Source organism: Taeniopygia guttata, chromosome Z, assembly GCF_048771995.1.
Source record: "Taeniopygia guttata chromosome Z, bTaeGut7.mat, whole genome shotgun sequence".
In the NCBI taxonomy this organism is placed as follows: Eukaryota; Metazoa; Chordata; class Aves; order Passeriformes; family Estrildidae; genus Taeniopygia; species Taeniopygia guttata.
In genome coordinates this window covers 14,864,158-14,879,689 of record NC_133063.1, presented here as the reverse complement: position 1 = coordinate 14,879,689, position 15,532 = coordinate 14,864,158, and the positions used below count along the sequence as shown (strand labels likewise).

General features: G+C 37.3%; 1 protein-coding gene across 12 annotated transcripts in view; it reads left to right on the top strand.

Moving 5' to 3' along the window:
- Window positions 1–15,532, top strand: part of AOPEP (aminopeptidase O (putative)) — a 187,888-nt gene that overhangs the window by 25,401 nt on the left and 146,955 nt on the right. For all 12 annotated transcript variants that reach the window (XR_012053080.1, XR_012053079.1, XM_072922497.1 and 9 more), the window contains one exon: window positions 3,515–3,763. Coding sequence is in view for 10 of the 12 variants with exons in the window: in XM_072922497.1 (XP_072778598.1) it covers window positions 3,515–3,763 (249 nt within the window). In the remaining 2 variants the exon portion in view is untranslated. The remainder of the gene's footprint in view (window positions 1–3,514; window positions 3,764–15,532) is intronic.

The window sequence follows — 15,532 nt, the reverse complement described above, 5'->3', positions numbered from 1 at the left end:
TTAGCAGAAGTCTTGGGACTTGATTTCCTCATATATCACTCTCAGCTTTTCAAATTCGTATCATAGCATCCCAGAACAGCCCAGACTGTAGTGGACCTTGAAAGTTCATCTGGTTCATTCTTTCCTGGGAAGGAGCTTAGATAGAGATATCTAACACCCATTGGCCCTTGTCTTGGCCATGTGGCTCCTTGAAAAGAGAGTGACTCTGTGCCCTTTGTAGATGCCGTTCAAGTACTGAAACACTGTGATGAGGTTCTCTTTCCTCTTCCCTGAAAAGGCCTAGCTCCTTCTGTCCTTCCCCACAGGGCAGGTTCTGCAGCCCTTGTTCATTTTTGTGTGTTCCTTGAATTGTGAGGAGCAGAAGGAGATGCGATGCTTCCCACAGGTGCTGCCCAACAAGCTGTGCTCGGAGCTGCTGATCCACTCTGTCCCTCTCTGCCAGCGGTGCCCCAGCAGCTGCAGCCCAGGGTCTGATTGCCTTCATAGGTGCAGTGCCACGCCAGTGACACATGGTCAAGAGATTGTCCCCTGCACTTCTGTGTCCTTTTCGGCAAGGCTGCTCCCCAGACATGCAGGTCACAGCCAGTGCTGGGCCCTTTGGTGGTGTCACCCCAGGCACAGGACTGTGCCCCTGTCTCTGCTGCACCCCGCACTGTTCTTGCCAGCCCCACCCTTTCAGCCTGTCCAGGTCCCAGAGATGCCTCCCCCTTCTGATGTGTCCACCTCAACAGCTAACCTGGTGAGGATGCTTTCAAATCCATCATCCAGAATGTTTGTGAAGATGTTGAACAGTGTAGGGCCCAGCACAATTTCTTGGGGAACTCTGCTTGTGACAGTCTGTCAGCATTAGTCAAAATCGGTGATCACTATTCTCTGGGTGTGGCCTGTACATCAATTTTGTGCCCATCTCACAGACCACCCATCCAGTTTGTCCAGGAGAAGGCTGTGGGAAACTGTGGCCAATGGTTTATAAAAGTCTGGGCAAACAAGGTCCACTACTCTTCCCACATAAACAGAAATTTTTTGATTGTAGAAGATGATTTGGGTTACAAGTTTTTAGTTATTTAACTTTATTTATTTATTTATTTAACTTTATTATTTTACCATTTAACATTTTTCTGTTGCTCAGTTCAAAACTTCGCTGAAAGAATACTTGTCTGTTAGACAACTGTTTTGAATAATAATTTTTTGGCATTAAGACAGCGGAACTACTGGGACTTTGGAACTTGAGAACTTAATATGGATGTTTTTGTTGGAATTTAAAATTAAATTATTCTAATGTCTTGCAACTTGGCTGACTGGTTAAAAATGCTAATTAATCTTGACAATAGAAATTGTCATAATTTACGTAGGATCGGTAAGAAATATCTGTTCTAATTTTAAAATAATTTATAGGTTTGATGAGCTTCTAGAAATTTGTTTGTGTTTATTTATTTGCTACTTATATGTTTATAATATGACTGCCTCCACAAAATAAGCTGTAGATGTGTTCCTCTCAAACATACACCACATTTGGATAGAACAAATGAAAGTTTCTGGGTTGTTTTTGGTTTTGTTGTTGGTTTTGGGGTTTTTGTTTGTTTGGGTTTTTTTTTTTTTTTTTGTAAAATTTCTGAAAATAGGGAAATTTTATAACTTTTTGTAGCGAAAATTAGTGGAAGTTTTATCAGTGTGCTGGTCATAGTTATAAGTTTATCTGCATAATGGTTATTGGAAGAGTTAATTGGCATAGATAGTGTGATGTATCTGCAGCAGTTAGTGTCAGTGGAAGATACAGAACTAATGAGTCTTGGGGAAAAAAATGACAAAAAAATTCCAAAAATCCTCTGCAAATGTGATGCATGTTGTACATAGACAAAAAAGGATGCCCTAAATGTACAAGGTTGTTTTGCAGCTAATCAGGACATAAAAATCTGTGTCCCTAAAAGTGGGCTTTTACAGTTATATCCAGTTAATCTTTAGCTGGGAGTTAGCACAGCAGAGGTCATTGCTTATTTTAGTCAGTGAGACCAGGCCACCAAACCAATAATACTCACAGTAGCAGACATTTCTAGAAAGGGTGTGAAATGGTTAGACAAGCAAATGTTAAGCATGTGTCTCGGATAAGATAATGGAGATAATGCCCTCTAGGGCAGCAGGAAAAGAAAGGAATTCTGAAAGTTGTTGAAATGTATAATGTAATTTGTGTCCAGGTGCCAATGAGTTTTACCTGTAATGTAATTTGTTTCCAGGTGCCACTGAGTTTGAGCTAAGGAGACTGTATCAAAGTAAATGTTATATGGAGCTATGATATTTATAACTTTTTATTTCCTTGTGGTCATTAAGGAATTGGCAATCTTTATATGAGATATGGTGCTAGCTTTTATGTTCCTGCCTAATCTCAGCTCTGATAATAAAATGCAAAGTGACATCGTTTTAGAGTAGAAATAGATAATAATAATAGATTAAACCAGCCTTAGAAAAAAAAACTGTGTAGCAATGGATGTGGTTTCTTTACATATGTAGTCAATGAAAGGACACAGAGTCCACTTCTTTGACAGAAAGACTTATGTAAGGTGCTAAAGTGTTAATATTTCAGCAAAATCTCATCCTTTTCTACATGTTATCCTTTTGTTTTTTGTGTCAACATGATCTTCCAAGCATAAGTGCTTTGGGCAATGCTATGTGCTTTGCCTGTTGAGGCACAGTAGAACCGGATTACTTAAACTGAAGTTTCAAACTAAGGAGAGGCTGTGTACTGTAGAGAACATGGGCTAACAGGTGAAAACATGAAGCTGATTTCTGTTTAGATAAGAATCTATTTGGGCAGATAATTTATTGTGAAGGTATATGACTCAATATTTAGGAAGAATTTAATTTACCCCTCCTATCTTCCAGCTAGAGCTCTAAATATCCTATAAAAGTACCATAAAGTAAGGTTAGTCTTATGTGGTATTATTGTATATCTAGCATAATGAGCCTAAATTGACATCTACTGGGTTTTTAATAATAATAATAATAATAATAATAATAATAATAATAATAATAATAATAATAGTAGTAGTAGTAGTAGTAGTAGTAAATGTACTTGAAGCTTCTGGAGAATTTTAATAAAAACAACAGAAAAAATCCCTCCTGGAATTACATTGCAATTGAACCTAAAATACTTGTATTAATGTTATGTTAATATGCATAGAATTTTATTTTCATAGCCAAGTTTGAATAGGAATTTTCTGAGTAAATATTTTTGTATTCTTATTGGTTCTCTTTACATATATTTTGAGCACTTATTCTTTTTATGTGTATCTGTTATAAAAACAAGGTGTGACTAGTCTCTCTCTTTAGTTATGAGTTCTACTGAGTGTTTCAAAGCACTGCACATGTGGGAACAGGGTGAGAATGCAAATGAGCTGGTTCTATGGAAATTATTTCTATCATTCTGACAGCTGGAGAATATCCTTGTCTTAGCATAGTCAGTTGTGCACATTTCTGATATCACAACTAAGTATTGTTTTGTTTTGTTTTCTATTGTCAGGTGGCATGAAGAAATATGTGGTCATGTGGAATATCCCTGCCGTTTCCAAAATCCTGCTGCCAGGTTGCAAGCAGTTATTCCATACAGAGTCTTTGCTCCCTGGTGCCTCATGGAAAGCTGTGAGAAATATTTGCTTCAGCTAATTCCTCAGTGCCTCTCAGCTGCTTATGCCACACTGGGTACCCACCCCTTTTCCAGGCTTGATGTTCTGATAGTTCCTTCCAACTTTTCCAGCCTGGGAATGGCTAGGTAAAGAAGCTTACTAGTATCCAATCTGCTGTATTTTGTTAGACTCCTTCTTACCAGCTAGTTAACAGTGTCAAGTTTCTGTCAATATGAAGTTGCTGTGCTATTTTTCTTAAACCAAACTTAAAAGTTTCATTCTGACTTCATGTGAGTAGATTTGTTTGCCTCCTTTGTTTTTAATTTAGTTTTAACAGGGCGCAGGGAAGGGAAGTATAAGCTTATTAGAAATGTGGGTGTGAAGTTTGTCAAACTGAAGTTCTTTAGTTGGTTCTATTGACCTAAACACTTGATATCATTGTCTTGTTTTCTTCTGGCATTTATTTTAGCCTTATATTTTGACAGAATGGGAGTATGTTAAAATCCAAATCTAGAGTTTCTTCATAAGCATTTCCAATGTATGGGTTTCTAGTCAAACACTTATCTTCAGAAGCTGAAGGCAATAGTAAGGATTATATTATATAGTATCAAGTTTTTATGGAATTGTGAAGGGTCTCAAGCCTGTCCAGGTACCTCTGAATGGCATCTGTTCCCTCCAGCAATTTGACTGTACTGCTCAGATTGTTGTCATCAGCAACTGGCTGTGTGCATTTGATCCCACTGTCTGTGTCTGTGTCAGTCCCATTACTGACCCCTGAGGATACCACTCGTCGCTGTTCTCTACTTGGACAATGAGCCATTCACTGTAACCCTTTTGAGTGTGACCATCCAATTCCTTATCCACTGAGTTGTCCTTCCATAAAATCCATGTCTCTCAGTTTTAGAGACAAAGGTGTTGTGCACGACAATGTCCAATGATTTTCATTCAAGTAGATGACATCAGTTTCTTTTCCCTTGTCCACCACTGTTGTAACCCTGTCTTTAGAAGGCCACCAGACTTCCTAGGCATGATTTGTCAGTAGTGCAGCCATGTCACCAATCACCTCATTATCTTTGATGTCCTTGGCATAGTTTCCATAAGGATCTGCTCCGTGCTTTTGCTTGACCTTGAGTAGAGACTGACGGGCCTGTAGTTCCCCAGGTCATCCTTCTGTCCATCCTTCTGGTCATCCCCAAGCCAACCTTTCTAAAAATGGGGGTTGTGTTTCCTTTTTTCCAGTCAGTAGAAACTTCACTGATGCCAGTAAGATCATGAGCCTGCAAGCCATGTTTATTCCCCGTGCTGCATGCATTAGCATGGAGGATTTTAAGTTGGGCCCTTGAGGAAACTAACTTACTAGCTGGAATTCCTTTGTGCTGTTCTTCAGGTGCCCTTGTGACTAGGCTCTCTCTAGGCTCTGGGCATTATAGGAGTGGAATGGATTGAGGTTCCTCTTCCCCAGCAAGTTCAGTTTAAAGTTTTCTTCACCGATCTGGCAAGCCTAGGACTGAAGCTGCTCTTACCCTTCTCTGACCGAAGGACCCTCTCAGCAGGCCAGGTTTTGCAAAGCAGGTCCCATGTTCCAAGTCACCAAATTCCTGGTGTGGCACCAGTCTTATAACCCTTAGCTGATTTGACTGGCCCTTTCAAGCTGTAGATATTTTTTTCCTATAGCTTTCCTCTTGCAATACTCTTTTGGGTTAAAAGTAGAAAATTATGGTGGTGGCACAGTAACAATATTGTATAGTTTTTAGTAGAAGTTTATTCGCTTTTTAAATTTCATTTGCATCTAGAAAACTTAAAACTCTAGCATTCAGTCACCCTCCTCTGTCATATAAGGCTTCTTGCTTTCTAGATACCTTTTACTGGGGGTTACTGAGTTTTCAACAATAGTTCTTCACTCAGTGAAGGCATCAAGTTGGTTTGTGCACCTACCACAGATTCTCCAGTTCTTTGCCTGGTGGTTTGGTTTGAAGTGAGGTGTGGTACTGTGTGCCATATGAAATTTGCCGCTGCTCAGCAGTCTTCTGTGACTTCAAAGGCATGGTACTAAAGGGTTGGCACAGGGCCAACAGTCATTTCACTTAGCTGTGAGATAAGAGCAGGGAATCGTGAAAGGCAAGACACACAAATAGTTCAAAATGAAAGAGAAAACAGATAGTGATGTCTGGACCAAAATTACAGCACACAGTAGGAGAAATCTTCACTATTTAGCTGTTGATATGCTATTTCTCTATGGGAAATTTTCAGTGCCTTGCCTGCATGTACCTTTCCCAGAATTTATAGAAAAAAGGTACCTGCAAGGAGTTCTGTTGCAAAACCATCTGTCATTATCTGAGTCCAGACTGTGTGTTCAGAATACTATAATTGTGGGGGTTTTTTTTGTGAAGGAGATGATAAAAACCTGTGGTTTTATTCCCCTATGCTTCATCTAACCACTGTGAGTTCCAAGCAATCAATATAGTTGAAAATAAGGATGAAAGAAGGGGTGTGCATACTTCCTGATGCCTGTCATTTAACAGTGCATCAAGCCAAACACGTTCCAATTTTTCAAAATTTAACTAATTTAAGAACTAATTTAAGGTGTTTAAATGTCAAGTTGTATTTGGGCAGGAGATTATTAAGTGACTTATGATAGCTCATTTGTTCTTCTTATATGTGATTTTTCCAATAGAAACCTCTGTATACAGCAAGCTTCTTAAAATGGTTAATTCCTATGCATGCAATGATAATTGCCTAAATTGCTTAAGCTAACAATAAGCTTTGTGCAAATCCGTGTCAAAACACACACAAAGAAAAAAAATGTTAGCAATTACCTTGGGTTAAAAAGGCTGCTGTAGCATTTATTTTTTTATCTTCTAGTCTATCTGTAGCAGTACAAACATAATACAGCATGCCAGCATGTAGAAGCTGTTGTTATGAGCACTCTAATTGGACTCCTGTCTACCAGGGAAGGAAACAGATATGAATTTTAGTCATTATCTGAAATATTAGGGCTTTACAGCATTTGGTGCTTTTCTTTGTTCCTCCATTAATTGTACTTACTGTGCTTTTCACATCTCAGAATGCTGCTTATTTAGGAGAGGTGTTTCCCCAACACATTAGATTGGTATGAAATTATGATAGTTCTTGCACAGAATTATCTAATTAGGTGTTTTGAACTGTCTATTTCAGCGGCAGCTATTGTGGGTCAGCTGCATTTCTCTTGAAGTCTGACAGAGGAATTACAAGCAAAACCATAGTTGAAAGCATATTCACTGTGCTTGTGTTTTCTGTTAATATTTTCATGTGTTTTTTAATTTGCTATGGATTTCTGTATGGAAATATATATTAATTGCAATAATTTCCTCTTGCTTCCTACATATATTTGAAGATGGAGGGTTTAGTTTTCCACACTTTAATTTTACTCTGTTTTAATTTAAGTGACTCTGTATAGCTTCTCCTAAATTCATGCTAGTAAAAGAATGACGTGGCCTACACGTCTTTGTTGGTGACATTACGTTGAACTGTACAGAATTTAAATTCATAAAGCATTGTGGGCCAAATTTAAGTAACTTAAAAGCCTGAGATTCGGTGCCTTTTCTAGAATGTTGAGAATCTCATGAACATGTAACAGCAATTAGTTATTTAATTTTAAGTTCTTTCACTAGAAGAAGAGAGTAAATTGGAGTAAAAGGAGTTGGGAAGTGTGTTAGACTGTAAGACCCTAGAGATTCTAATTAGGTTGTTCATGGAAGAGATCCCTGACCTCACACTACATTGAAAGGTGCATATCATTCATGCACTCAGAGAACTGAGAGATTAAAATCAGGAGATAGAAAGTAGCACTATGTTTTGATGCTGTTGATTATATGGTACTACCTGAGGAGTTGTCAACCCCATTGGCATTTAAGTGTCAGAGGTATTTCACAGTTGCAGATGCCCTCATATGAGCCAGCAGTTACTCACATGAACAGAGCTGAATTAAAGATTTCAGATGAAAAGTAGGGTCTGTGTTTTCACTAGTTGTTTGGGCTCTTCAAATCAGTTCACTCCCAATACAGTTTTTTTGATCACATTTGAAATCCTAGTGTTTTGATGTCTCTTCTCACAACTCAGTTTTCTTTTTTTTTTTTTTTTTCAGAACCTGAAGAGACTCTGAATTCCTTGTTCTTTTTCATTCCCCGAGGAAAAACTTTCTTTCAAATACAGAAACTCTAACTTTTGGTGCCACCTGAGCTTGCACCTGAGGCTATGACTTTTCTTGCAGTGTTTAACTACTTTAGCTTTTTCACAATCGCACCAATCCGTTGTATTTCTGTGGTGTTAGAAACTGCTTAGCAGCTTTCTACTTCTTCAGGGCAAATGTGCTGATGTTTATTTTACCCTCCTGAGAACTGTAAGCCTTTGCATTCAGTTGAAATTCTCTCTTTGAAACAATGGTTTTAAAAGTTTTTTTCCCTGGCATACATTGTTTGAATAATGTAAGATTACTGCTTTTTCTGTTTGAATTAATGTATTAATGTACTAGTTTTGTACTAAGTGCTAGCACAAGGAAATGTTCTTATCCAAGTGCTATGTATAAGTAATCTTTCTAGGTGCATCACATGTTGCTGGGATCTAGAAGAGTATGATGAGGGAAGTGTTCTTTGCTATATACCACACTCCTAGTTTTTCCTTAAACTCTTAGTACTAATAGTGACTGTGGGATAGATGGACATCTGGTCTAACCTATTCATCTGTACTTAAAGATGATTTTACCCAGCAAAGCTAGTGAAACCAAAGAACTTCTGAGCAAGATTCTGACATTTTCAAAACAGGATCCTAATGTTAAGTTATTTGAATTTTATTTAGGCTCTAAAATTAGTGGCCTTGTTTTCAACTATGCGGAACACCCTTGAAACCCAAATAGTGTTTGATGATGAAGATGTTTGAAATATTTATAAATTAGGTCTGCTTATATAGCTGACTAAATAATGGATTTAGCAACCCAGCTTTCAATTCCTGTTCATAAGGACCTTACTCTTCTCCTGCCATGTTAAAAAATTGTATTTGGTACATACATCTTTCTTCTTTGAAGAAAGAATATCTGTTTCTTCAAAAAATGTTGTATCAGCAGAGCTCTTGAGTCTTTCCAGTCTATGTCACCAAGGTTGTTAACTTCTTAAATTGAAAAGGGAGAAGGCTGAAGCAGCCTCTTTGATCAGTGCATCTGTAGCCATCAATTGTCTGTTCTGTATCTCTGCAGTGTTATGGTGACAACTGATAAGCCCGCAGAAAATCAGGCAGGACTACTGGAAAACATTCAAACCTTTAATATTGTTCGGTCTTGCAGAACTGCGTTTTACTATTAGATACAACTGTAGAAGCCTTTTCTAAGTCAATACAAATGTAGACACACATTTTTGCACATTTCCAGTTCTTTTAATTTGACAAAATTCTCACAAGAATAATCCTTTAACATTGAGTTTATTTTTTATATATCACTAGTTGGTTGTCCACACAGAAATAATTATGTACAAAATTTAAAGCAAAAAGTAAAAATATGGTGAAAGAAAAATTGAGTCTTAGCTGTGATAGCAGTACATGAGTATGTAGCTGTACAACACAGACATATGGACTTAGTGGCATTTAGAAGTTGCATGAATTGACACAAAGAGGTAACCAGGGCAACCACCAAATCGCAGCTGAAATGCAAAGAGGAGATTTATTTCATTGACCCACTAACAACATTGGGCAGGGACCCACAGGAACACAGGCTCTGTTAGGCTTAGTTCATCCCAGTGCAAAGAGACCCACGACAACAGAGCCTCCTCTAGGCTTGGTTTGCCCAATATATCTCATGCAAACACTGTTTATTACAGGCAGTATTTTTATGATCTTGCTCTCTCCCAGCAAGAGGCTCAAGCATGTAGAGTGTTATCTTTGAACAGGAATTCTACTTCTCCAAACAGGCAGAGGATGAACACTAGGCATAATAAATGGAGTTTTATAACAGTGACAGTTGTAGCATTCCCACCTACAAGGTTACTTTGAGAGAAACTATTCTGTCCTTCTCACCAAATCTTCTGCTTTTAACCCTTTCATTGTTGAAGGTATTTGTTGAGCCTTAGCTGAAGTCTGAAGTATGCTTTGGTACCACTGCAATCACTGTCCTCCATTCAGTTGTCATTTTGGTGTCAAAACAGGATTTGGAGTACTTTAGGTGTAATGTATTTCCTTATAAATGTGCCTTGGTTGGTCTATTAACTCATAACAGATGCCATTTTAACAGAGAAGGCAGATGTGTGTTCTGCAGTATCAGGAGGATTTCTTTTGTATTTCTGATAGTTTTCCAAAGAGCTTTCTCAATGCTTTTGGAAGACAAAGTACAATATTTACCTATCATAAGCTGCTTCTCTTATGGGATGGTATCACAAGAAGATAACATCTCAGTTTGACATTACTGACCAAAATTACAAAATAGGATGTTTTAGAATGTGTGGACTTACTTATGTTTCAAGTATGAAACTTTACATTGTTACTATTTGTAATTTTATGAGATGAATTGTCATCCTATAGTAACAATGAATAAAGAGTATTGTTTTAGGAGTTTAAAAATCACTTGCTTCTTTTGCTGTGTGGCACATGAATTCTTAAAAGTGTTTTTGGTCATTGAAGCTGGAGAGGTAGTGGGGTTCTTTTGATGTTGCTGTAGAATGGTAACTGCATGGTTTTAAATGCTGGGATTAGAATTATGGCAGAGCCTGCTAACAACATTACAGTTAAAGGTGCCTAAGCATTTCCAATATAAACTTGGTGGGTTTTAGCTGTAAAGTCCTGTTCTCAGCTTAAAGCTGACATATAGTGGTTTGGCTTAGGCAAAATGAGTGTGGCTATTGTACACACATGTGTGAGAGGCCAGCATATTTCTATGCATATTGTATTTGTATATCAATAAATACATATATATAGTATACATGTATGCCTAACATATATATCCTACCTGTCCTTATATATGTGCATATATAGGTGTGTAAGTAATACTAATAATTTTATTTATATTGTATGAGTTGCTTGGCATTTATAAAGTAAAAGTATAATTTTCCCTTAAAGTGACCTGTTTATAGAGAGCTAGAACATGGAGAAATGAGAAAATTAATTGTCATTATTGAACACCGGGTTTGTGATTTTGAAACTAATTTTCAGAAATCTTTCTCCCTGTGTCTTACTTTATGTCTCTCAACTTTTTTCTCCTACCAATAGAGATGCATAAGATGATTGAAAATTACTTTTGCTTATAGATCAGTAGCAATATAGTCTATCTATTGTTTAATATTCAGTCAGCAACATTAGACCATTCCACTTAATTTTCTGAATCATGTAAATAGTAGAGTGCTCATAAATGCAGAGATTCTGCATGTATATGCTGTCAGTGGTAAAAAAGAAGCTAATAAATGCTGCCAATTGTTTTGAAGCCATAACCTTAATTTTTAAAGGGCCAAAAGACAGTGTTCAAAGCAGATACAGGCTTCTGTCATGCAATTATCTCTGATCTGACTTGCCCCACCAAGTATGTGAAGCTTTCTTAGTCTCTATGATAATTACTAGTAGTCTGCAATTTACCAGCCCCACCTAGGAAGAGCCTGATCCAGGTAACAGATTTTAGATTTCAAATGTAGACTGCAAGACCAATCATACTTAAAGCAAATGGAAGTACAGAGAAATCATTTAATCCACGCATATTAGTTTACCTCTGGCATCAATTGCCAGGTGCTAATGTCAATCTTTTTGCTGTAGATTTGGTTTCAAGTTGAAACAAAACCCCACCAAAATTATGCAAACAAATTGATGGCTTTATTTTTCTTTTTGTAGTTTTGTTTGTTTTATTGCTAACAGGAATATGGTTTAAGGATCCCTAGCCCTTTTCTTGTACAAGTGGTAGTTTGAGTACTTGCTGGTGACAAGCTTAGAGGAGGCTAAGAGAAGTAATGTTCCTAAAAACCATGATGTTGCTGAGCAAAAACTATGCAGTCCTGTCCTTATGAGTAGTAGTGAGGAGTATGAGCAGTTGAGTGATCCATTTCTAAGCTCCATCTTTTGACTCTGGCCAGGGAAACTTTTTTATCCAACAGAGAGTTGGGTAGGCAGTTCTGGTTTGCCTGTGCTCTGCTTGCCTACTCCTGGCCTGGAGCAATAGTTTTGGCTGCAACTGTGACACCACACTGTGCCCGGTTTTGGGCTGCATGTTTATGACAGAGACACAAAGTGAATAATGCCTCTGCTAGCACTATTGGAGGTAGGAGAATGTATTGTATGAGAAGAGACTGGTAGAACTAAATTTGTTCAGCCTGGGAAAAGACATTACTGAGACTAATCATTGTCTTGAGGGCATGGTTGCAGAAAAAGAGAACCAAAGCCATGGTTCTCTCAGAAATAGGGAAAATTGAAGCAACATTCACAAGTGTAGTGACAGATTTCAGACTAGATGCAGTTATTGTGGATAAGCACTGAAACAAGTAGTCCAAGGAGCTTGTGGAACCTCCATCTAAGGAGGTGGTGAAAAGAGGCCTCTTCAAGCTTGATTTTTTACCTGAGATTCCAAGCCTTCAGTGCTTTTACCTGTGCTCCTCCCTTGGTTTTATGTTCTGTTACAAATGACACCTCCCCCTCCATAGTACCTATATGACTCATTCATGCTGCCATAGTACTTTGAGAGCCTTGCAACAATAAAAGTACTTTGTTTTCAGAAAATCTGGGGAAGTAGTAGGAATGTGTTCTTATTTTGAAGGTAACTAATTGGTGGGTATAGGTGTTAAAGGAAATCTTTTGAAGAAACACATATTTCCTAATCCCTTTTTCCTCTCCTATCCCTTGCAAAGGTTAAGTAAGGAACTGTGCCTGTATCTTTTGGACCCATACCCAATGTTCTAACATTTCACCAGCCTTTCCAACCTTTTCTTGTTTGTGATAGTAGGTACTAGCTATCTTCCAAGTCTGAAAGGTACACTCCAAACTTCTGGGCTGCTGGGACTAACAAAAATCTGTCTTTAATTGAAATACGGTATGGTATTCTGTTTTTTAATTTTTTTTTTTTTTTTTAATCAAGCATTTTCATTATTATCTGTAATCCTGGAAGATGCAAAATTTCACATGTAGAAGTTCCAGTACACTAAAAATAATACCAGCTGTTTGAATTGATGGTAAGGAATGGGATTTTTAGTGACAGCAGGTCTAATATCCTGATAGAGGGTTCTAATATTAGTCTTATTGCATATGGTGTCATCTTCTGTGAAATGTTTTTGGAATAGACTGATTCTATCCAATTCTTTACAATTTGTTTCAGAATGTGGTTGAGCCTTTGGAGATACCCACTAGGTACTCCTGTAGCATGATTAGCACCAGAAAACCTGTATATATCCCATTGTGAGTGTGGGTAGTGGTGGTTTAATTTGTCATGCAAGTTTTAGTCCAATATCAATTTTACTATTTATATGAAGAGATGTATTTCTTATAATGTCTTCTGTTTTGTTTTCCACTGGGAAATCATTTTACATAACATAAAGTTACAATATGGGACATTTCATTAGAGATTGAATATAAGTGTGACTATCATTATTAGTTTTCTAAGTATTTTTATCTTCTGATGATGTATGTTGAGCTCAGACTGAGCCAACAGTATAGTATAATACAAGAAAAATGGCTTTAATTATTTTCTTGTGCATCTCCCAATCCCTTAAAAAATCCCCACAACAAACTCCTTTTGCCCTCTTTTCCTCCTTCAGTTCTACAACAAGTGTTCACGCTTAACTCTGTGGAAAAATACGAATCCATGAGCCAAAAATCACTTATCTGTTTTAGAATATGTAATAATTTAAAATAATGTAAAAGTAATTTAAATTACTAAACAAGTGCAAAATCTGTTCCTTCTCCAAACATATGACGTGCAGTTTATGATTGAATCTGTTTTAAATTAGTGCCTATATTTTTTGTTTGGTTTTCCACTTAATGTGTCCAAAGAAGCAATATAATTTTGCCCATACAATTTCAATCCATATGCAGATGATGGATTTTCTTATTTTTAATGTACTACAATGAATGTTATGGTCCCTGTAATGCTCATGTAAATAATGAGTAATTCCAGTAAGTTCTGGGTAGATCTGTCCTACATGCATGAGATCATAATTTGTCTATGAAACTTCAAATTTTATGGCTAAATCGTAAAAAACTATAGAGGTGGGTGTTCTTGTAAATATTTGTGCTTTTCAGCTGTTAGTTGAGACGAGGTAATAAACACTAATGTTCCTAATTTTTATGACATATACTGAGATATTGTTGAAAATAGGAGTTCTTGTGCAAATAATTATTTACACAATGGTTTAGAGCTTGTTGCACAAAAAGCTGATTCTAGTGATGGTTTCCTCATCTTACTGATTTAAAACTTTTGGCACATTGGAATAGGAATTAATTCTCTTATTTGTGATTTATACTGATGTTGTCTTTCATTGGTGACCGGTCAGTTTTATTCTGTGTCACTTTCTGTGAACATAGCAATTAACATAGCATCTTTACCTTGAGCCCTTTTGGCCTATCAAATGAAACCAGGGAACAGAGACTGGATTTTCTACTACACGTGTCAGCAACAGGCACTTTAGAGAGGGGTGTAAAAGACTGTGTTGAAACATTTCCATTGCAATGCTAATAATGTGTATCACTGATTCTCACACATGAAAGAAAAATATGAGGGAAAAAGGATGGAAATTACCCCTTCACTTCATCTCCCTGTCTTGATTCCAGTGTGTTTTACTGTATTCTGAGTACATTTGGGTTCATGATTTGATAGAGGCCTAATTGGCAATTTTCTCTTGCTTTCAGCTGCAGGGCTATAGAAAGCCAGGAGGTAGTGTGGAGAAAGGCAGAGACATGGTTCTGAAATAGATGTGTTGTGAAGAAGATCAGACAGAGGATAAGCTGAGGGGAGAACATAGAATAATTTAGATTGGAAAAGACTCTTAAGGTCATTGAGTCCAGTCATTACCCTAACACTGCCAAGTCCACCACTAAGCCATGTTCCCAAGTGTCACAACTGCGTATCTTTTAAATAACTCCATTGATAGCAACTCAACCACTCCTCCAGGCTGCCTGTTCTGCTGAGGAGAACAGGTGCGGAAATTTTTCCTAATATCCAAACTGTCCCCTGGCACATCTTGAGGCCATTTCTTCTTGTCCTATTGCTTGTTACTTGGGAGAAGAGACTGATAGAAATGAGTAATGACATAGGAGTTCTAAGGGAACAAACCATAAAATTTAGCTAGGGAACATATTAGCCATATTAGTAGGTGTGGTTTTGCATGGCTTAGTGAAAACCAGGAAATTTCTTTTTAAGTTTTCAAATTATGTATTTGACACCTCTGAGGGATAAATTTTTTGAATAAATAAAGTTGCTGCAGTATCACTTTGTGAATATTATTTCTGGCTGTTATTATTTTAATTTTGTGTAGTGACTGAAAGCCACAGTAAAGGAGTAGTCTTCCAGAAGTGCCTAATTTGAGCAGGGACTGCATAACCCTATAAAACAATTCCCATTGAATGCTTTTCTGTTTGTCTTGTAAAGTGAAAACTACAGCAATACTTGTTTTCTGAAACTTGATGAACTTCAAATATGTTTTCTCATTGTGTAAACCCATCATTTCTTGAGACTTGGATTATTGCTCTGTTGAAGGCTTCTTTTCCCTTCATTTGGGCAGGTGTGCATGTTAGATTGCTCTTTAGGGATCTGAGCATCCTTGGTAAAATTCTGAAGTGACAGAAGTAAATGGTAGACAAAAGAGGTGAACATGTTCAGAGACTGTTGCAGTTGTTGTTGGTTGATTTTGCAACCTGTTGGAATATTTTGTAATTAGCAGTAGTTTGTGCCCTGTTTTGTGGGTCTTTTTAAGCAAATTGACCCAAAAGTT